The sequence below is a fragment of the Ciconia boyciana genome, chromosome 13, assembly GCF_034638445.1.
Source record: "Ciconia boyciana chromosome 13, ASM3463844v1, whole genome shotgun sequence".
Taxonomy (NCBI): Eukaryota; Metazoa; Chordata; class Aves; order Ciconiiformes; family Ciconiidae; genus Ciconia; species Ciconia boyciana.
The window spans coordinates 5,013,031-5,036,974 of NC_132946.1; the positions used below are offsets into that span (position 1 = coordinate 5,013,031).

General features: G+C 40.1%; 1 protein-coding gene across 4 annotated transcripts in view; it reads right to left on the minus strand.

Annotated features, from left to right (window-relative positions):
• SDK1 (sidekick cell adhesion molecule 1) overlaps positions 1-23,944 on the minus strand; it is a 427,429-nt gene that overhangs the window by 87,649 nt on the left and 315,836 nt on the right. For all 4 annotated transcript variants that reach the window (XM_072878276.1, XM_072878277.1, XM_072878278.1 and 1 more), the window contains 6 exons: positions 22,529-22,644; positions 19,266-19,458; positions 15,913-16,011; positions 10,808-10,999; positions 8,876-8,997; positions 396-505 (listed from right to left, as the gene is read on the minus strand). In XM_072878276.1, the coding sequence (XP_072734377.1) occupies positions 396-505; positions 8,876-8,997; positions 10,808-10,999; positions 15,913-16,011; positions 19,266-19,458; positions 22,529-22,644 (832 nt within the window). The remainder of the gene's footprint in view (positions 1-395; positions 506-8,875; positions 8,998-10,807; positions 11,000-15,912; positions 16,012-19,265; positions 19,459-22,528; positions 22,645-23,944) is intronic.

Consider the following 23,944-nt stretch of genomic DNA (forward strand, 5'->3'; position numbering starts at 1 on the left):
GTTACCAAATTAAGCTAAATCAATAAAACAATGTTTAAACCGATGTAAATACGTAATTACAAGTTTGCACCAGTTTAACTACAATTGATTTGTCACTGACTGATGTTACACTGGTGCACCCCTTAGATGAGGGAAGTCACAGGATATCGGTTACTCATAAAAGCATTGCACTGTGCACTTGGATTTCCTTTTTAATGTTATGAACTGTATTGTATGTAAATTACAATTAACAATATCAGACAAGTAACTTTAAGTATAAACTATGAAAACAGCCAACCTTTTCCTGTTTGTTCAGACTATAAAACACAGCCAGCTGTTTCTGATTAGGAAAGCTGTTCCATGCTGCTATTTACTAATTTTTTTTCATGCTGCAGCTAATTACCTGGTGTTCTTACCTGTAATGAGTGTAAGGAGTAAGGTTTGGTACCTCCAGCATCTGGGCATCAGGTTCATTCTCCACCTCATGAAGACTCACCCACTCTTCTTCATCACCCAGTACACCAACCTGTACATGGGAAAGGTAAGAAGGAATACAAAGCAGACTATCTATATATATATATAAGAATAATATATATAACCTCTTTTGCAATGTGTGTCATCACAGCGGAAGGACAAATGCTTTTAGATATATATTATCCAGTTAATATTAATTTTTATATGACAAGGCACTGGTTATTTGTAAAGCGACAACACAGCCAAGTTAGCCAAGTTTCCTTGTACCTGTTGGGACTTCACTGGGATTCTCTGATAAGATCTATTCCAGAAAAACACCGTGAGCGTGCTAATACCCTGTTCAATCTCGCTGCCACAATACAAAAGTATCAAGTAGTAATACAACAAAATGAAAAATAGCCTTGATAATAACTTGCAGGAACTGATGCATACTAAATAAGTCTCAATGAAGGCAAAATGCCACAGAAATGAAGACAGAGAAACAAGAACAAAGTCAAAGAACAAAAGCGTTTTAACCTCATCTGCTGGTCTGCACTTAGACCAGACTTTTCCATGTGCAATCCTTTGTATTAATTAATCACAACATGTTGCCCAACATAGTCCCTCAGCTACGGCAGTGTTAGAAGGGACAAAATGGTGATGAGAATTGAGAGCATTACTTTCCATACAGCTTTCTGGAGATAAAATGAAGATGAATCAGGACTTAAAAGGAAGTCAACAAGGCATGATAGAAAGGCCAGAGTCTGACCTGGGGCCCTGGAAGATGGTAGCATCAGTAGGCAGGGTTGTGTGGGTGAAAGCCACAGTAGGAGTGTGGAGAAGGAGCGGAAGAGAGGTGGCAGATGGCTGGGCTTCACTTTGGAGATTCACAAGTGCTGAAGCACAGGGAACCTTAGACAAGACTCCCTGATAGAATTCCCTAGCACTGCGCACGTTTACTCTGGTGCTTCAACCCTACCACAAAGGGCAGTACCTGTAGTCCAGTTCCCTCACCCCACCCTGGTATCCACGCTCACGGGCTGAAGGATGTTACAGGGTACATAGGCACCTATTCCCTTTAGTGTCTATTTACAGACTTAATAGCCATGAAGATGCCTAATCTTTTTTTAACCTACTGACACTATCTACTCCCACGGACTGCTGTGGCAACAAATTCCAGAAGCTCACAACCCACTGTGTAAAGAGCTATCCTTTAATCTTTTTTAAACAGATCCCTTACGAGTTCTGTATACTAGTTACAGCCACACACACTGTCAAAGCACTCAATAGGCAACATAGCCCAAAGTATCTAGCATACCCCAAGTACTTCAAATAGAAAATTAAGGTTTCATTCACTCTTTTTTTTTTCCCTTCAGGAGAAGCAGCCTGATTTATTTATAGATGTTTTAGTTCTTTGCTCACCCAGGACTTGATGTGCTGCATATTTATGTTTGTGCATGAAGAAATGACACAAGGAAAATTAGGCCATAGAAATAAGTTCTGCATCGCACTGTGAAAAGAAGCCTCTGTGATCTTCCTAGCAGAGGACCGCTTTCATGGAGGGATGTGGTTGCACAGGTCTTGATGGGCCTTTCAGTCTTGTTGGTTATCAAGGACACTGCCACACACCAAACAACATATAAAATAGATGTCAGTGAAGATTATGGGCCTTTTAAAATTCCCAGTCCCAGCTGAGCTCCATAAATTTTAGTAAAGTCCATGGATGCAGAAGCTTAAAGGAAACAAGTTGAGACAGGTCTGCATGGTAAAACAGAACAGCCCTAAACTGAACCCAGAGAACAAAGAGATGATAAGGAGAATTAAAAAAAAAAAACCCTACATAAACAAAAAAAGGAAGAGAGGCTTGATTTCAGTCAAGGAAGCAGAACATTTTTTATTTAAAAAGTTTTTGATTAATACTGTAGAAAGTCTATAGTAAATGCTTATTTTTGCAAAACTCCTTGCTCTTAACAGCATCACCTCAAAGTGCTGCAGTAATTGTATAGCAACAATCCGCAGTGCTTTGGAGGCTGCAAATAATCTCCAGTAGTGAGTTAGTCTTCTTTTTGTATTCTAAGAACAGTAAGAGCTTTTTAAAATATTTCTTGCATAGCAAAAAAAAAAAAAAAAAAAAAGACCACAGGTTTCAATCGTTATGCAGCAGCAGGCAGGTCATTAATACACATTAAGGACCACATGGTTCAGACCCAGAGGCCCACAGGGCTGTGAACAATTGACATTGACTCAAGCTTGAGAGGTGTCCAAAACCCCCCGCCTGTTTTGCAGATAGACATTTACCAGCTGGCTGCAAAAGTCGAAATATTAAGGATCTTTTACTGATTGAGAAGCAGTGAATGCTTCTAAGTGCCCAGAACTACGGCAAGCCCCTCGGAAACTATCCCAGGAGACAGCTTTCTGCTTGTGAATGCTCTCCCTGCTAGGAACGATGGGGGCAGCCTAGGAGGAACTGGCAAATGCCAACCCAGCCTGGCATGTTGGTTGTTCCCCAGCTCAGGACCCAGCTGGTAAACAAGTGGCCACTACCTCTATTGGGAGGTGGGGGACCCTGGACAAACCACGGCACAGACAGTCCCAACTAATCACTTTTGGGCTAATTTTCTGCCAAAAGGTAATGACAGAGAGGCAGCAAAAAAAAAAAAAGTCAACCACAGGTATAGTTCTGTGATTCAGCAAAAGATTTTAAGAAAAATAGATCGGGAATTTGCTTTAGTTAGAATAATACCTTGTAATGGTCCCAGGATCTGATGCCAGCATTTGGGAAACTAGCTCAAAGGGTTAGATCTTCTACTGAAACCAGTAGTATAATTTAAGTGTGCTTCTTCTGTGGGGATTTTTTCCAAAGTAAGAGGATTGAAGGGTGAACGGCTGTAGGGTAGCTCCATGAACAGCCTGGGGACTTCTGCATGACCTCTGACTCATGTGGCCAAGCAATTCTAGATCACTGCTGCTCAAAACAAGTTTCACTTATTTAGCAATAATCTCAGAAATGCTTCTTGGAAGAGAACCTCCAGTGATGGACTTGTATATTTTTAACTTCTGCAAGATCTACAGTAGATTCCAAGTTTCAGGCTCTTGAAGGAAAAGGAAATTATTGTTGCTGAAACACTCTGATGTCAGATCAGAGGAAACATATCAGTTTCAAGAATCAGAGTACAAAGGGATTCCCACGGGGCAAAAAGAACTACGGGCAGTGGTAAGGATAAAAGAGTCCTTTGAGGGGCAAGAGAGTCCACTATGAGCCACTCTGCATAAAATAAAATTAATTTCGAGAGCTTCTTTCTTGTAGCTGTTTTTTGGATAACAGTGTATGCAAACTTCAGAAAAGGATTATGTTTGTTGACAGAGGCTCTCATATTCATGTATGCATTGTTTTAGGAGGCAGATGAGAACACCAACTGCTTTTCTGCTACTGTCGGCACAAAAACTCCTTAAGAAATGCACTCTGCATCTTAACAGTTCTCCGTACAATACGGCCACAATCCCCAGGAGGGCCCAGGACTGCCACAATAAAAACACCCATGTCCACCAGGACACTTCGTACGGTTCTCGACAACGATCAGCCATCACAAGTTAGCACATATTCATTCCCATCTCTCAGCTGTTCCTGAAGCATTACATTCAATAAAAGGGCATATTCATTTATTAAGGCAGAAATGAGACAGTATAAAACAATACTGGAAGTGATGTCAGAACAATACTGGAAGTGATGTACTTCTCTGTGCGTTAGTTTCTCCATTTCTAAAAAGGAAAACGTTACATACTTTATAAAGTGACTTAACATTTTCTGATGGAACGCACTTTATGAGCAAAGTTGCAGAATTTTGACTTAAAAGACACAAAAAATAATTAAAATTTGGAATGAAAAAATCATTTGCTGTGATATTTTGTATAAGACAGTAATGCTCCCAACATTATGAAGTACTAGCTGCAGGAAAGGAAAACACAATGTTTCTGTACATTATAGAGGTACCCTGTGTTCTACTATAGTTCAAGATATGTCAGAGGTTTCATTATAGAGGTCCATAACTCACACATTTGAAATTGCTTTGGGAGAAATCTGGTTCACAGGATGTCAGCCTGGGTGCAACTTTTTTTCTAACAAAATCCTTAAATCGATTCAGCCATTTTTGATTTAAAGATTGGCAAAGGCATAAAATTGTCAGAGTTTCAGACACTTTATTTACCAGCTCTGAAGTAAAAACGACACCAATAGAATCACCTCGTACAACGGATGAATCCTATCTGGGTCACTGCCTTCACCCACAAAACCAGATAAATTCATGGTTAAAGTTACAACATCTTTCCCAACTCAGAGCTTTACAAGCAAATACAGCGATAATACTGTAAAGGTTTTACTGCTGTTACCGCTCACCATGATATTCATACAAAATCTCTCTAAAAACAGCAGAAAGGCTTTAAGCAAAAACTCTGTATATTAGCCCACATACTCATGGCTCCATGACTTGCAATACCTCTCCAGAAGTGGCCTTCGGCTCTTCCACAGGTCTTCGGCTGTCTGCACAATAACATTAATCACCAGAAAAACACACCAAACTCGGCAGAAGTTAGCCCAGCTTTTCTAACCGGCCACTGCAAAGCTTGGTGCTGCGGACCAAGCACCTACCAAGGCACAGTCATGATGATGCCATTTATGTACTTCTCCTGACAAAACCCCAGGAAAAATCCAGCATGAGAAAAATAAGCTGAAACTGGATTGCAGCAGATAGTGTGCAAACACGAAACCACGGGAAGGACAGCAGGGATTCAGTGCCATTCTTGGTTGCAAATTGCCAGAAAAAATATCTACAATATATACACTCCAACTGCATCTGAGAGTACAGGATGATTGGAAGGATTTACTGAAATTCTTTGGGGATGAACATGTTACCTGTGAGTGTCAATGCCACAAGACAGTTACCGCTGGTCCTTCTGAACAAGTGTCAGCAGAACCTTTATATTACATTAGACCCTCTTCTCTCTAGATTATACTGTGTCTAATGGAAAAAACAATCTTAGAAATATTTTTTAAATGGCATTGGTACTTTTTTGTAGTTCTCTGTTTGGAAATCTAGTTCCCTCCAGTCCTCTGAGTCTAGATGGAAAGACGGAAAAGAAACAGGCCTAGTGATTTTTACGAAATCCCTTCAGCAGTACAGGATATAGCTTCACTAGAAACACAGAAATGGGATTTTTAACACTTGATATTTCAGTATTTACCAACACTAAAATCTTAAAGACCTGATTCTTCTCTCACGTTTGTTGACATAATTGAGAATTAGTTCCACAGTGGCTCCCGTGAATTTACACCCCAGCACAAAAAGCAGGAGCCAAGGCCAGATATACAAAATTTCATGTCAACTGGAATTCCCAGCTGTGTTTTTCATTCAAATTGTTCATGAAGTATCAGGCTTCAAAAATGGCACTTAGCCAAAATAGAATACTTGGAATATTTGCTAGACCTGCCCTTATCAAGGAAGCTTTGTGCCACATAAAGGAACAAAGAAGAAAAATCTGTTGGTGGCAGCTTGTTTGTGTGTGTGAATATAAAACAGTTTGTCTGTAAGGACTCAGGCATCCCCAGTAAAGGCTATATTACCAGTAGAGATGGAAGAGAAGACACAATATATAAGGGATGTCCGATGCAAAGCTATCTCTCAGCTGTACAAACAGAGGGGGATGTAGATGAAGTGCATGACAGTACCAGGTATTTGTTGGTCATGCTTTGTCGTGAACCCACCGACAGCAGAAGTACAGCCCAGAGGGAACAGACCTGTGTGGGGATATTGACCTCGTTCTCCTCCTTCCAGGAGAGATCACGCTGTACAAAGTCTTAGTAAACTGCAACATATTTTTCCCCAAGCTATTAGCTGTTTTCAGCTACTCTGCACCTTGTTGCAAACTTTCAGAAAGGCTAATGTTCAAAAAATTTGCGAATGGATGGAGATGTAGTCTCTGTACCTGCGTGGACAGAATCTCTATTCTCCAATTCAACTGATTAATTGAAAAGTACACTAGAACATATAGATTAGTGTTTTATAGTTAAATGTAATCCTATCACTCCGCAATACAACCTGTTTTAAAATCATAGTATGCAAAACCATGCCTAAAGTGGCTTTTAATTTAATGCTAACGCATGAAACACTTAACTATTGAAATCTGTACATGGGCCAGTGAATGAAAGATCCAGAAGGAAAAAATCCTCCCTATATTTCTGTCTAGAAAATACTGTTGGAGGCTGGGTATAACCACTACCCTTCAATCTACCATAGTCCTGAGGAACAATGATGGTTGCCTATGCTAAAATACAGATGTTGCAACAGCAGTCTGCATCCCAGCACAGACATATCACTGCTTAGAACAGACTACATGAAAGGCATAAGAGAACACTGGGGTGTCACTGGCATCTGTTTTGTGAAAGCTTGTGTGTCTTTAAAAGGTAGGCAGAAAAACCCGTGAACTCCAGAGGGCAGGTCCACAGCAGCTTAGATCCAAGTCAGGATGGAGGCATTCCTGCTCCCACTACCTCCCACTCCCATCTCTGCTCCCACTCCCATGTTGTCAACCCCTCCCCTTGCAATGGTGCTCTTCTGATCACACACACAGCCCGTGCAGGGAACTGATCTGTCTGAAACTCATTTGTTCTTGGCTGGACCAAGTCTTGTAGCAGCTCTGGGTACGATCACGCCAGAATCAGTGCATGCGGAAAGCAGGAGTAAGAAAGTCTTGGTCAGAGTGATGGGGATGAGGAGAGGGAACGGGAGCAGGACAATGAGAGCGCTGGTTTAGATTGGCTAAAGGTGCTGTGAAATTGCACTTTAAGAGAGAAAGAGAGTTTGAGTGAAGTGCTGGCAGAAAGGGGCTGTGAACAAAGGATTATATGCAGCTGTCATCCTGGAAACAGGATTTGCTGTATCCTTAAGGAGTCACCAATTTCTCTGCACACCTGAAAAGATTTTTGTTAATCACGTGAGCAAGAATTTTTTTTTTTTTTTTAAAAACTAAATCCACTTGGAACAACATTTCTTGTTGTGCCAAAGCTAAACAGTGAGGTACGGTGCAGAAGAAACTTGCAGAGTAGCTGTGCTGAAAAGACTGCCCAGACTCCGCAAAGACTTTGGCTGTGCTCCTTCCCCAAATGGAGCAAATATTCCTAGATCCAGGATCTATCAGAACCACTAACCCCTTAACTATTCTGGCAACGCATGAGATGTTGATGAGGGTTTGTGAACAAGAAAGATCCTCCCTTCCCTCCCTGCACACCAAGAACCCTTCAACCACTATTTGCACCCGGGGCTCTTCAAGGATGCAGATGAACTTCATGGTAATTATTATTGCAGTTTTAAGGCATTCAGATTTATTTCACTTCAATGGCGTCCTGCAGCTCACGGAATGAACAAATTCCTAGCAATATCAATGTGGTGCTCCAGCACAAAAATGTTTCTCAGAATGTGCCAAGCCACCATATTATAGGATTTCAGTGTTTAATTTGTAATCTGCAATGATGTGTATGTAAACGGTACAAAATGTACCAACTTGTTCACAACAATCTCATTACCAAGTGAAGTGATTGTATCAACATGTCTAAGTGGTGATGGTGATTTAAGAAGTCCAACATTTGGTCTTAAAAACAGATTATATTATTTATAAAGATCCGTGGGTGGAAAGGAAGAAGCAAAGCTCATCTGTCAGGAGAACAAATGAGGAATATATAACTCCTCCAAGGCATAATGAAAGCAGAAAGAGGGATATTGTTTAAAGCTGATGAAGAAGAGAATTCATCCTATTCATATCTAGAGGCCTGGATAGAAAACCTCAGTATGTTCCATTACAAGACAGAAAAATACACTCAGTCTCATGAATAATGGTATCTTTACTGTTCAGTGCAATTCTTCCTATACTTCTGACTCTGAGAGAGAATCATTCCAGGTATGCATCTGGTTTGAGAATACACCTAACAACCTAAACACAGGTTTCAAATCCTTTTTTAAATAAATGGATGGACTTAAGCTCTGCTGTATGTGTTGCTTATGATGCATCTGGTGTTCTTCTGAACATAAGCAAAGCTGCTTTACAAAAATCCATGTGAATTATTTAAAGGATAAACGTTCTCACATATGTATATATATTATATCATATTTTTCTTTCGTTCCTGTGAACAGAAGTTACAGCATTCATGTGACCCTTTTCTCACTGGCTACCGCACAGACATTTTTCAGCTAAGCCTCTCGAGCTCCCTTGCATTCCAACCTTTCCAGGAACCCCCTGAACAGCTGGGGACCCCCTGAGCAGCTACCACCAGGCTATTTACTGAAGAGCTTTGATCCAAAGTTAAACAAAAACTGTAATCCAAACAGTAATTCACTATTTAGACCCTTTTTAACCCCTCAGAAACTTCATTAAGAGCTTTTTGTCAGAGACATACCTGGCCTTCGACTATCCACTTGGAGATGGAGGTTTTGCCATCGTACCCTGGCCGGAACTGAAGCGTGGCAGAGCGAGGGCTGATGTTGGAAATCACCAGGTTGGATGGAGCACCTGGAAGTTCTGAAGAAATAGAAATATAAATGAGAGGTGGAAACACTTTTCGTCTAGGGCCCAGTAACACAAGTTGCCATTCAGTGTTTCAGCATATAAAATAGCGTGGTAACAATTATAACAGAGCAAATAGCTGTGGGGTTTTTTTCTTTTTGGCAGAGTATTACATACAGCATTACTATTTCTGCCGCTCTGAGCATGCACCACAGTTTTACAGATCAAACGAGAAAAGAAAGAGCCCATCTAGAGAATTACAGCTACTATTTGAGAGAAGTCGCGTGACCGACAAAGCGTGGTGGCTGGGGGGCAAGGTACTTCCCAGCTCCAGATCTGCCAGTCACTTGCCACGTCACCTAATTCCACTGTACTTCTGTTTCTCCAGAATTAAATTACAAGAATTTTTACTTACTTCTTAAAGTACATACAACTTTAATATATTAACAACAGAAAACGTATCAATTTTTTGGGTAGTGTATGGCGAAGATTTTGCGATTCTTATATTGACCTATAATAGATGGGTTTAGAGGGCATTTCTGATGCCTGAATAAAGTAGATGATTTTTTAAAAATTTCTGTTGCAAATAAAGAGGGTGACCTTCTAATGGGAAAAAATCTGCAGCCCCAATCAGATCTTTGCCTCACATCAGTCAAGCTTACAGCAGCAATTACGTTTTTAATATTATCTGAACTATCAACAAAAGCAAGCCCAGGAAAGAGATTAAATATAGATTGTTTAGAATAAATTCCCAATACTACCTGCATTCGTAAGTAAAGGAAATTAGTATTATAATCAGTAATCATTCATAATGTTGTACTATGTGCAAATACAACAGGCAAAAAATGGGCAGCTTTTTGGCATATATTTCACGTATGCATGAATACACAATATTTCTTGATTCTTACTTCACATTTGTGGGAACTATGATCGATAAACTAACCCTGACCAAGTAGGATAATGCTGTTATCTGGCTAACAACAGGGAGCATGGCATTGATCTAGTCTACAGCTTGTCACAATTACCTATGATTAGGGAAAAGAAAGGCAAGCATACTTCAAGACATACAGAAAAGTGAAAAAATACTGGAAAAGGGAAAAACTGGATTATCATCAGTGACGTACACTAACTGCTCCACTTTGGAAAATTCTCCTTGTATAACCTATAAATTAACTGAAACTGCATGTTTGAGGTGAGAATTGGCTTTTTAGTTTGCTTTCTATACTGGATGAGGGAGAGTGCAGAATTTTAAAAACAAAATGCAAAAAGGCTAAATTTACAGGTGCCCAAACGGTAACTCAGACAATGCAGTACCTCCTCCCAAATCTTTCTCAGGCCACAACTCCCAAATCTTGTAACTAAGATTTTAGTTTCATTAGACCAATGTCCTCTCATAGGTGAGATAAGCTATATTACTTATAAATGGAAAAGTCTTTCCCTTTTAACAGCATGCAGACTATATTTCCCCCAAAGCAACACTTTTTGAATTGAGTCAGGCTTCATTCCTATGTTACTTGGTAAATGTCAGGAGATTCTGTATTGTATCCACTTTGTTACTTTGTCTATTCCTTCTGCCATCCCTACAACTTTTTTTGTATTTGTATTAAACAGCCTCAACTTTCTGGTAATTTCAGATTGCAAGTGTGTTCCTGTTAATGTTTTAAACTGTTCAAAAAATTAAATTTAAATTATGTGGTAAAGAATTCCAATGCTTTATAAATAAAACCATTTTTATTATTACTGAACCAAATTAATTTGTGATCTTTGGAACATAGAAACACGAAGAATCAGCCCATTTCAATTTGTTTCATGGAGTTTTACCAACCTGGGGGCACACCAGAAGAGATGGTGGAGGACGTGACCCATCCGCTCCCTTTTGCGGTTACAGCTGCCACCTCGATTGTGTAGGTGGTGAGAGATGACAGCCCCGTGATCTTGTACTCCAGCGTCGTGTTGGGTAGCGTGCGGGCAAGACGAGATTCATTCCGGCCGTACACCTCCCAGGAGATCTGGTACCCTGAAAAACAATTACACAGAAGTCAGGGGGCCGTAGCAGTGGTGGGTCTGGTTTTTCTTCTAAAGCACAGTTATACAATAACCCAGGGATCGGTAAATTCCTGCTTCTGCAAGATTTGCTTGGGGTCAATGGTGGTATGACTTGTTTCCTACTCTACTCCATTATGGTCACCTTTTATAAGCAGAAAAAAAAAGTTGAAGTGAACACTGGCTAAAATACTCAAGTATTGTTATTTCCAATAAGCAATCGATGCAGGTACCCCATGGGGTATCATCTGCCCATCAGATTACAGATGGGGGAGGACATGGAGTCTCAACGGTCTGTCTCTTTTTCTATGACTACACAGTGCTTGCTATGAGACGGCTAGGAAACCTGGGGATAATCTCACAGAAGGGTGGACTTTCATTTTGTGAACTCTATGAAGCGAATAGGAAGAAACACTGGAAAATATAACATTTTCTCACCAGCTAGAATATCTAATTAAAAATCTATATGTGCTTATTAGGCCTACTCCCTTTCCAGGCTGAAGTAACCTTCGCTGCTGTATATCTAGAAATACTTACAAATCCGACAATAACAATCAGGCAGGAACATTGTGGGAATCTTCTCGGAACTGAAAAACCTCTATTCCCCACTGCTTGTTCCTCACACAAATCCTTTAGCAGGGTGAATCGTTATCCTTTCTTTCGAAACCACAGTGTAGCCAATGTATTGTCCAAAACTGCACTCACCTTGACCTCCATATTCTTCTTCTATCATAACCAGGCTTTCCTTTTTATCACTTTTATAACCATTTGCCTTCCAAGAACTTTTGAAACTTTCTGCTGTCTGATTTGCTCAATTATACCTCCAAATCTGCTTGTCCTCCTCCTGCCCAGTCCCACTTTATTCTCGTTTGAACCCATTTGAACCTTACTGTGCCAGTCTCCAGAGAGCGTGTCTGAAAAGTTTGCTTGATTGCAGCTTTCTGTGATTTGACTCGGGGGGGGGGGGGGGAACACATAGCTCTTGAATGCCTGTGAAATGGAAGTGAGTGAAAAGGACTAACAGAAAGGAACCCCACTGAGCGAACCATGCATGAGGCAAGCTGGCTAGAGAAACTCCCTACCGGGTTCCTGTTCCCATCATCTAAGATGAGGAATTCAGAGCAGTTGGGGGGCTTGAGGATTTTCTTTCTTTTTCAAAAAAAACAAAAAAAACCAAAAAACCAAACCCATGATAAGCTGATTAACATATACAAATTGACATAGCAAAATACCTTATGGTATTAATCAACAAGGAAACATCACCTCATGAACTACAAGCATGGTGAGACAAATATTTCTGCGAGAGTTTGAGAGGTGTGAGATGTTATCCTTCCTCCGGTGCTAGCTGCCATCACTGACAGAGATTCATGTTAATCTAATTTTGCATGAAAATGGGCTCAGAGTACTCACATAGTCACTAATTATGTTTCAGGTAAGGGGGCAGTGATAAAGAGAGGTGATACTTCAACAATTCCAGCTACGTCGCAACCGCTTGTCTGACTATGCACTACCTAGGGGAAGGGGAAAAACTCCTGAATGCTCATCTGGAGCCAGTTTTAGGGAAGGGAATTTAGAATGGGAATTAATTAAGTTGGTAATTTACCAATATCTCAGAGACACTGTGGTGTTTTGATGCTCTCTGAAAAGGCTCGATAATCATTTACCAGCCATCAGAGTTTATGCAGTACAGGCAAGATTATAATCTGTATGAAGATTTTGACAAAATTTAAGGACTCTATTGCCTTTATTAATAGAGGGTGAACAGAAAGGTGGGGGATGACTGTCTGCTCTATTTGATGCTCAGTGAAGAAGCACGAAGGAGTTGCAAACAGAACCGCCATCACAAACACCCCTTTCTTCCAAAAGCTGTGCGTACTGTTTGCTCCAGCCAGGGCAAGGTGGAAGAATGAGGAGGGGTCTGCAGAAGGTGCAGTTGTACCTCTCCACACTTCCCAACAGAGGACACAAAACTAGCAGCCGTGTCCCCAGCCAGCAGAACGTCCGTGTGCAGCCACGGATGGAGCAGAAGCTGGGCAAAGGCCGCGCCACGGCTCATCTGTCTGCCTGGGAGCTGGGGACGACCCTGCTGCGCCTGCTTTGAACCCTGCGCATGGGCTGGCAGGGGGGATCAAGCAGTATCACCTCAGAATAAAACAAAACGGGTTGCTCAAAGCAATAAATAACCAGAAGATAAGCAGGGGACTTTTAAAGCTCTCCCTATCCATTTCTTGCTTACAAACAATAGAAAGTTTCATCCACCATGCACTAGGGAATCTTAAGTGATCGAAATATCTTCTCTCCCATCTAGATAAGCTTTGGATATAGATCAAATGTTGGTCATTATTCTTTGAACATTTTATGTTTTCTCCCTTGTGACTATAGGGATGAGACCCAGCTTTCCCACCCATTAGGCACATAGTCTCTATGTATTTATTTACTCAAAAAATGTTCACCAGAAAAAATATCCTGAGTTCACACGCAAATTGAACAAAAGGCAAAGAGGCAGCATTTACTGTTGGCTATTTCACTCCCGAAAGTATAGTTAAATTCTAGTCGTATAAAAAAATGCAAACAGAAAATACATACATACATACTGAGCAGACACAAAGCCACACGGAATCATGCATAACAAAAATGGATGAAAAAATGCTAAGGAAAGGAACAACATCCACTGTACCCCCAAGCAGCACTTCAGCCACAATGACTGACAGATGGGCAGAACTTTAGGACATGTGGTTGGTAAAAACGCGCTCTCTGTTTTACAGACGTGAGCACTGCCAGAAATGTGCACGGGGGAGTCCAGCCGGCCCGGGCCGAGTGTTTCCTCTGGCTTCAGCGTAAGTGAGAATAGGAAAGGTGCCACAGAGCCTTCCCGTATGCTTTGGCACTACACCCTCTCCACAAAATGCTGCCTAACGGAAACTAATGACCAGAGGAGTTTCAGAAATAATTTTCTGTTGATCTGGAGTAAATTCTCTACAAGAGAGCAGTACACCCAATCACAAACTGTCCGTCTACATCCAGGTCCTCATAAATCAATGTTTACTGAGAGAACGAGGAAGATACTGAAATTTACAGCAAGAGTAATGGGCAATTTCCCAGAGCAGGCTGGCTGCCGGGTGCCACCCTCTCTGCTTTCCTCCTCCCAGCTCTCGTGCATGGAACAAGAAGGTCCAGTAAAGATATCAGTGAGCAGAAATGATGAAGAATTGCCTCCCTAAGCACTCAGATCCCCAGCAGCCCTCTATAAACTTTGATGTAGTCAGGGCATGAACAATTTTGCTAGCCCAAATGCAATTTGCATCATTAAGGACATTTCTTTTTCTTTATAAACTTTGCTGGACATATTTACACTGGTGTTTCTTCATGAACAATAGAGCTTCTTGAGTTAAATCTTTCTGAAACAATTTGCCCCAAATATAACGCTGTCCATCATTGTGCTCCACCAGGTTTCAACCCATTCTGGGAGGCAGCAGCTTGTTTCTAGCAGAGCAATTCTGCAACACTAAGCACAGTGCTGCCAACGTGTTCTTAACAAGGATGAGTGTTACATCGTCTTACTTAGATAGCTAGGCTTGGATTTAGGTACCTAAATTTAAGCACTCGGGCTTGAAGGCTTTGGGCGTCTTCACTGAATCAATACTGCTCTGCTTTCAGAAGTCATTAGTTTCTGTTCTCGAACCACTTAATCAATGCATATTTCAGGAAGGCTACTATGGTATAAAGGCATAAGATGATCTGCATAAGGACTCCACATATGCTGTAAACAGCACAGAAGACACATGTACAAATGGTGCATGTTACAGATACGCAGAGAAAACACTGACAAGGGCAAGTCCTATGAAAATAATTAGACCTGTCAAAGTTAAAATGCTTCAGGAAATTAGACTGATATAACATTTCAATGTTCAGGGGCCAGAAAGTCTGGGTTTTTTTTAAACTCCTAAAATGTATTTAATTTTTACTAATTATAATATTTTTTTTAAAAAATAAAAACTAGATATTTCAATGTCAATGCTCCCAAAACAAAATATTTTGATCCATGTGAAATGATCTTCTTCCTTCCCAACTATGATTTTTAGCTCCAGTAATTTAAAATTTGGGAGCTTTCTTGCACTTCAAAACCTTGAAAGCCTTTGTTAAATGGAATGTCCATCCTGTGCAGCTGTAATAGTTTCCCATCTGAAAACAATATTGCCTCTGTTGATAAGAACTAGAGTTTTTCTCAACTATTTATAGCTTCCTTTATGAAAAATTATGAAGTTGCTGATGCTGTGTCTACACTGGCATACAGTAAATAGATAAATAGCTTGTCAAATGGCAAGCTCATCAAAGAGAAACAAGAGAGTTCTGAACCCTTGTGATGGTTTACACAAAATTAAGTAATGACATGCAAATTCTGTCACGCAGTCCACAGCCAGACCACTTGATCACAGATGAAGGATACTGCTGATTTCAGGCTTGGTCTTGATTGCAAATCTTAGCAATGCCAATCCAGATTTTGCAGCTGTAAACTCCATGTAGGAACCCCCCACCTTTGGGGCAAAGGCCAAACACTGTCTCACAAAGTTTCAGAAATTTAGTAACCCAGGTGGAGGTCACGGAAGATTTAACAAGATCAGAAACTCCATGGGGAGCTGATTTCTAATACAGACTGCCTTTTCAGTGACCACAATCATGGGCTGCCAGTAATTGGACCCGTACTTTCTATAATCTGCCCTAGCTGACATTTCAATTACCCAAAAGAGGGACCAGGAAACCAGCACTCGCAGTAGCCAGTTCTCCCTAAATGCTCTATTATGCAAACATTTTTCCACTGCAATGATACACACACTTAAAAAAAAACCCAACAAAAAAAAAGGAGACCGCAGCTGTAATGAGACTTGCCTGTAATGATGCCATTTTTCTCTACGGGTTCTTGCCAGCTGACCTTGAGAGACGTGTCCAGAATCTCAGTGAAACTCAGGTGTCCCACCGCTCCTGGCTCTGGCAATGAGAAAAGGAAATCTGTTTACAGGAGAACCCCACGTACTTTTGATCTGGTTCATGTGGCAAGGTTAGGGCTGAAGAAATAAAACACTGCGCTGGGGCCAAGGGAAGCCTGCTGGAAACATCAGTGAGAGCTGCAGGGGAGAACACAAGGTGTTAAGAAGCACTCTGGCTATCATCACATAAATTATGTTATCCAGTCATCATCCTAACTGTGCAGAGAACTAAAGAGAGTGGCAGCAGGAGACTTGCATTGCAACTTGTTCTCTGGCTCTCTTCTTGATCTAATCTAATTAGGACAATCAAGCTGGCAATCCTGGAAGCGATTGCGTTTGCTGTTTTCCTTCAACGACGGTGTGCGGCATTTACCCGTGCTGCTGTGCGTCGCTTATCCAGCCTTAGGTCTGTAGCAACACCACCAGCACCCCCCTCACCTAGAAAGAGCCTTTTGGCTATGCAAGGTCAAAGCAAGGGCAGTCACCAAGCCACTGCTTGGATAGATTCTCTCCAAACAACTCTAAAAATGTCCAGCATAATGGCAACTGTCTTCTTTAAAATGAATACAAGTGTGTGAAACTTTTAAAGGATTTTTATGATGTAGGCTCAAGAGCTCTTAAAAATTTCAGCTCCCTAGTGTGCAATGAAAGAGCATAAAATGGAATGACTGTCAAGAATATGCCATCCTCCCTCAATTTTGATCTTCAAGGAAGACATCCTGACTGATTTTTGATCCAACTGCTGTTCTGTCTTCAACCGATGTACTGGAAAAAGGAGTTTTTGTTCACTTTATATTCACTGTGCTTCTGTCATTGGATCCCTGCCCGAGTATCCTCCAGCTCCACTGACATCAGTTGGCAATTTCTCGTCTGCAATTTCATATTTTGTTTCCTTTTCACTTTAGTCCAGTTTCTCATTCCCCTCCAGCTATGATTAAAAAAAAAAAAGCCTACCAGTAGGTCGGCTACAACCACATTTGCAATTCTGCAATCCTAGTGAGGAAAATTTCCAAAACCATTCTGTGATATCTAGTAGTCAAAGCATTACAGAAAGAACTGCTGATCTGGTAGCGATCTCAGGAATACCCAACAAGAGCACAGCAATTATGCACTATTCGGGACCATGTATCTGCAGACATGCAAAGTGCACACTCGCAAAGCTTTACTCCAATTTGCTCCTGCAGTTGCAGTCCAATTTTAATGTCATAATGAAAACCAGGTGCAGGTTACTCCAAGCCAGGACACATTGCTTCTGACTGGATGTCAGATTTTATTTGACCTACAGTTCATCAGCAAACAGATCTGTTTGCACTATTTTTTTTCTAAAGGACTGCCTAACTTTGCTTTACAGACAGAAAATTATCACCTGAGAACATGAATGACAGTCCTTTTGAATCTTTTCTCCCACCACATATATCCTGAAGCAACTTAGATTCAACGAGTTCTCCGCAAAGATGCATTATACCATCCTGCACTTAACTTCTCAGTCACCATGAAAAACCAAGGGAAGCAATTCTGAAGGAATAAAAAAAAATAATAAAAAAAAATCCTGCTCATGTCTACTGCTGAAGCTCCTTGTAGCATACAGGTGCATACACCAAGAAATGTTTTAAATGTTTTACAAAATACAGGTCTGCCTTTCTCTTGTTTTATGATTCATGATGGAATTTTCTTGTGTTTAAAATGGCATGTGATCCCAACGTTTCCCTGAGATACTCCCAACACCTTGACTGTGCCCTTTCTCCCACTTTGCACAAAGTCTTTAGGGCTCATTTCTGTGGCCTTTCCTTCAGCGGAAACATTAATAGTCTCTTTCCTCTTCCTAGCTGATTAATTTTTGTGAAATCTTAGGAGTCTCTTATCTTTGGTTTCTTACTCTTCTGTACTCACTGAAATTAGCCACAAGGTTCAAGTGTCGTTGGAAGGAGAAAGACAGATGGACCTAAGACAGACAGTCGAATATATTTACAAATCATCACTGTCAAAAGCTTCTTTTCCTTAGGAAAACAGGCAAAAAAGTTAACACTACACACAAGAACCTAATGCATGTTTCTCTTTCCTCCATGCCTTTTGCTTTAACCCCAAATAAACATGCATGACTTCATATTAATGGTTCACATAGATTTCTGGTAGTTAAATTGCTCTGTGATCTTCTAACAAGCAAAGGTTGAAGTCTACAAACTGCTTTTGGGGCACGGGTCTAGCATATGGCTGAGACTAACCACAAAAGGAAAAGCCATGAGAAAGTATTTCATTTTCTTCACGTTCTTTCAAGAGTATCTAATGAAAAATTGGATTAGCACTTTGAGCCTCACTTCTGTGACTGTTAATGATAATCAGATTTTTCTTTACGGGAACACTGACTAACCTAAAAGATCCCTATTAAGGCAAAGTAGTATTTCTAAAAACAATACCTTAATGGATGTATTAGCCATTTTTTAATTCTGATTTGGATCTGTAAATGTGCAGCAGTGTTTATGATGCTCCGTGACAGGAAGATACTGAAGCACTGGCCAGAGCCAAGATCACCATGGACGCACAGTTAGCTATGAGGGCCACTGAAATTTAGTTGTTACCTGCATCAGACACACACTAGACTTGTTAGTCCCAAATATGTCTTGAGCAAACACTTCCAAGGGGCCACAGAGGCCAAAACATTTTCTGAAGCAGGAAATAATTTATATGGTGAACTATCTAGCTCATTTTATTTCATCCTGACTCCAGTTTTGCAGAATAAAAGTTACCGCATTGTTATGATCCTGGTTCTTTTATATAAACACTTGCAATATAATATAGATACAGACATTTTCAATATATTGAATAACAGAAGGAAACAATCGTAAATTAATCATTGACCTCCACAGGAAGTCCCAGTGCTCAGTTCCTAAGAAGATCTATTCGTATTTATTCAGACGCCTGAACATGGATTTAAGAGCATAAGGGTTCACAGACATGAACAATGAATTGTATGTTAGCTCAACTGGACTATGAAGCTTTCAGCTTCTGAAAAATTCATCCAGGTTTACTCCATAATGAAAAAAAAATCAAATATCATTCATTTGCCACAGGCTAAAAGAACACACATGGACAACTGGCTGAGGTCATTGTCTGATGCAAAGTAACTTGACAAGAGATTGCAAACTGATTGTGAACCTGAGGTCTAATTTTAAGCGCCCAGATTTGAAAATTCTGGCTTTTATATCCATCCAAACAAAACGCGAGCGCTGAGATTCTCTCCCAGTGCTGACTACTCACTGTCTTCGAGGGTGCGCAGGAGCTGGGGTGTGCTTCGTGGTCCATCGCCAGGTGTGGTGAAACACAGCACCGATGTATAGTAAGTAGTGTATTTCTTCAGGTTGGTGATGCAGCCACTATGAACACCATGAAAATCCGGAGCAATGGTGACCATAGTCACAGTTTCGGGAGCATCCACTGGCCATGCTAGAAGCTAGAAAATTTAAACGTGGATGAGCTCTCATTGGAAGTTGTGTCTATTTGGAATCAAAGTATGCTTGGCTGCCAAAGCCATCTTAATCTGATTGTAAAAAACACGCAATGCTGTTAAACTACTGTCAGCTCTGACGCTGAACAGATGGATATACACTGTTACTATGATAACTGGAGGGATGTGTATAATACTCACTAGTGATGGGGGATATACTGATACCGTGGAGGTATTGCAGTTCTCAATGTCTGCTACTGAACAATGCCAAAATTAGTGCGAATGATGATTTGTACGACATGAGTCTTTTGTCTCTCTCTGGGCTGCTCTGACCAGCCTGGACAGTCTCTGCTGCTGAAAGCAAGCTGAAGGAAGAAAAGTACTTCCAGTGCTACTCTGAGAGAAATGCTTTATCTCATTTTGGGGTTCCTTTAACGATCCCACTGGCTGGGGAGGTTACTGGGGTAAGGGGTGGGGGGGAATCCTCCTTCCTCTCCCACAGCCGCCCAGCATCCCATCGGCCAGCCTTTCCTAACAGGCTAGGAGTATTACAGCGTCCGGTGATTTGGGGATATCCACACCGTGAATGATTCAAGTGGTTCTGGAACTACAGAAAGAATAGAAAATGGTTGTAAAGGTGATTACTACAATTTTCAACACCTGGTTCCCAAAAGCTAGACTCCTGAAGACATTTTCATGCATTTAAAGCAGCACGCGTGTCAGATGTGCTCAGTTCTTCCAGGTTTCATTCATCTCAGTGGATCTTCTGGGGGATCAATATTTTTTTTAGAGTGGAGTACCTTATGTGTAGGTACCTAAATGAGGACTTAAAAAAATCATTTTTGGCAAATGGCTTCGAAATTTTAAAACAATTTTTGAAATTGCCTTAACGGCTTAGGGATCTAAAGCTTTAAAGTGCTTATGAAAATTTTATTTTGTCCAAAAATCCTTATCTTGTGGCTTATATAAGCATGTTAAAATTCTAGGCCTTACTCAGTATCTGTGTAAATCACGCTACTTGTATTGACTTCAGGCTCATAAACATGAATAGATGCCTGAAATTAATGAGCCATATTTGACACATTTAGCCAATGTCTATAGTTTCTGATAATCAGAAAGCACAGTTAGAGGACTATAAGGAGTAATTTTGTTAGGAATAATTCATATTTGAAAAGGTGTACTTTACCACTTCTTGAAATGCAAATAAATTTCAAAGAAAAGATAAAAATGGAAAATGGTTGATGGCATAGTAAGTTTTATTTTCTTTTTTAAATCACCTCTGTGGATTACAATTGGCATTTATAACTTTGGAGGACTGAACTTCTCTTTTTTTAGTACATTTCATTGCACAGTCTTCAGGAAACATGTGCAGAAAATAAAGGTGAACAATCCCATCAGTTAAAAGAAAAAATGTGTTTAATCCTTCAGAAAAGCAAAGGCCTATCTTTGACTACTTGTGATTTATAAATCATACAAAAAACTATGCAAAAGAAGCAACTGACAGAAACGTTCTCACACAGTCTTTGTGTGTAATTCACAATTCCTATGAGAAACAGGAATGGTAAAGCTGTTGCAGTCTACTGCAATCAAAGAAATCCAAGGAAAAAGAAATTTTGATCATTTCAAAAGTTTTCACTGACCACTGACAGATATAAATTACAATTTTAGTTATTTTATACCATTGCTAAAGAAACTGAAACATAAATTACAAGTAGCTATGCGATGAGACTAAGGATCTTTAGACTGAAACTCAGTTTGAGTAAAATAAAGAATAAAAATCTGAAATATGACTTTTGCAAATCTGGCTGAGCTCACCGTGCTTGGACTTGCACCAGAAAATTATAGTGCATTGCAGTCCACTGAGCCCAAAAAGTGCTTTTATTCTCCAGAGCCTGAACAGAAGCCAAGTACTACGTCGGTATTGAGGTTTCAGGATACACTCTTGCAGCCCTGTCAGTCACCTGGTCTTCAGAGCTGATTCTGTCTCTGGGAAAAACAGACATACCCGTCTACATGTATATAGTACTTCAGCAGCGGGATTCTGAAACCATCACTGTTTTTTATGAGAAATATATAGATGGGAAAAATACTAAAACTCCCATGCATACCTCTGTCTCAGTTTCTCCATCACTTTGAGAAATTCTTAGAGAAGGATCAAGTCTTCCAAAACTTCTAAAATCCACCTACAATGCGTCAATTCACAGCTTGTCTTCTGAACTACACATCCTTCTCAGCTCACTCAACACCTAAATCAACCTTCCTCCTCCCTGCTCCTAAAAGATACCCATCTTCCCTTTTCCTGCTCGGCGATTCCTACAAGATTTCCTTTTTTTTGTTCTTTCCGTGAATGTTTTTAAACCCTTAGTTTATTATGCCCCCACTGCTGAACCGTTGAAGGAGTTTCTATTAAGCAGTCCTTTCTGAGACAGAAATAAACCACTCCAGCTACCTTCTTAGCATACTCTCCACTGGTCAAAGTACCAACAAGTGCTCTGTTAAGCACTCTCTACTCTGCGTACTGTAATAGATATTGCCAGTTGCCCCATCAACGGGGACTTATCATGCTAACTTCGTGTCATCAAGCATGATTAATAAATTTTACATTCTTATATCTCCCAAATCATCACAGTGGGAAAGTTAAGGCAAATATTTAGTGTGACGTCTTGGTTCCTAATGAAATGAATGGGAATTTTGCATTAGAGTGGGAATTTTGCATTAGAGTAAATAGGAATCTCAAGGTTGATTTTCAGTGGCACATATCTCAACATATCTCCTGTGCTGACTTTCTAAACTGTTTGACATTGAACTGCTTTTTTGGCTTTGGAAACTCTCCAGGTAAATGACAAAGGTATTAGGACTTCTAGCCTACAAGATATTCCCTTTTCAGAACATAAATTAGCAAATTAGGAGCAACAACTGCTCACTTCTCTCTTCATTTTACTCATGTAAGATACCCCTGAAAATATATAGTCACTTTGGAGATTCAGAGATGATTAGATTCAACTCCTAATTGTTATATACCAGGACTGTTAAGGCAAATGTTATTTGAAGTCACAGGAATCTTGTTTCTACTTACTTTGTATCCTTGGTTAATACCATTGATGAACTGTTGGGGTGGAGGGTTCCAGAGAAACTGGATGGTTGTGGAGTTCACGGCTTCGACTTGCACATTCTGCGGTGGAGCTGTAGGCACTGCTCCCAGTCAGCAGAGAGGGAAACAAGATAAAACAGAGCGGAGGAGGGATGAGAGGACAAAAGAGAAAAGCTGTTCACTGCCACTGATGAGTCACAAAGTAATAACAACCTCGAGAAAAGGATGCACTTCTTGTGAAATGGTAACCAGCAATGGTTTGGAAAGAAGGATAACTGGGTTAATTTCTCATTCTGTGTTGGAGATTCTTTCAAGGGGATGGGATGAAATGATTTCTGTAGCTTATTATTCCACAGATGAGTTTCTCATAAAGACTTGAGACAGAAGCTAGGTAATGATAGGTGAACCCGTCTCTTTCAATTATCCATGACTGCACAGAGAATGAACAGTTTCAGAACGCAATTTCTTGAGTCTTTTAATACCGCACAATTCCCCAGATCAGACAAGCAAACATGGAGTTCGCACAATTAAAACTCTAATTGTGAATTATAATCTGGCGACAGCATCTGTTTATTATTTACTGCTGCTTAAAGAATTAGGACCAGTCATATCACATGCAATAAAGATTTTTCTTGGGAATTGGAGATGTTTTCATTTTATCTTGATATGATATTCATTCAAGTATATTGAATTGATTATATATATTCTGAGCCAATACATCCTCTAATCTACTAAAAGTTGCATAAACATTTTATGCCAAGTATTTAATTAGACAGATGTTTTCTCAATACAAAAGAAAGCATGGAACATAAAGGCATACTGCCTTCAAATAACAAAAGATAACACCTGAATATTTTGCCATTTAATATAATGTCTCTTTAAATACCTTCCAGGCAATTTCTTCAACATACTGCTTTAGGATGTCATTTCTATAGTCCTCAGAGGAAAGGATACTAACAGACAGATCTATTTTTCTGAAATTACCAAGCTTATAGTAAGTTTAAGAAAACAACTGCTATTCGAGTATAAAAAATGGACTAATACCCTTTGAATCCTAGAAAAGAAGTTTAATAAAGCTGCAAAAATATTACTATTGACAGTCACGTGCATTTGTATTCTACGAAAGAGGAACTATACACAAGTGGTTTTGAAGCCTGGGAAGCTTTGTTCCTTCTCCTTCCAAGGGAAAATTTCTACCAAAACCCAATGACCTATGCTTCTGAAAAGTATCCACAATTCCCACTGAGAAACGGTGGTTTGCTCCATACTTTTCAAAAACAGGTCACAAACTTTTAAAGCTTCAAAGTACTTTCGGAAGATGAGTCTTTGTATGGAGAAGAAATCAAGACATTAAGTTAAAAAATGTAAAAATGCCCCTTTTTCCACCAAAAGCTATGTTTG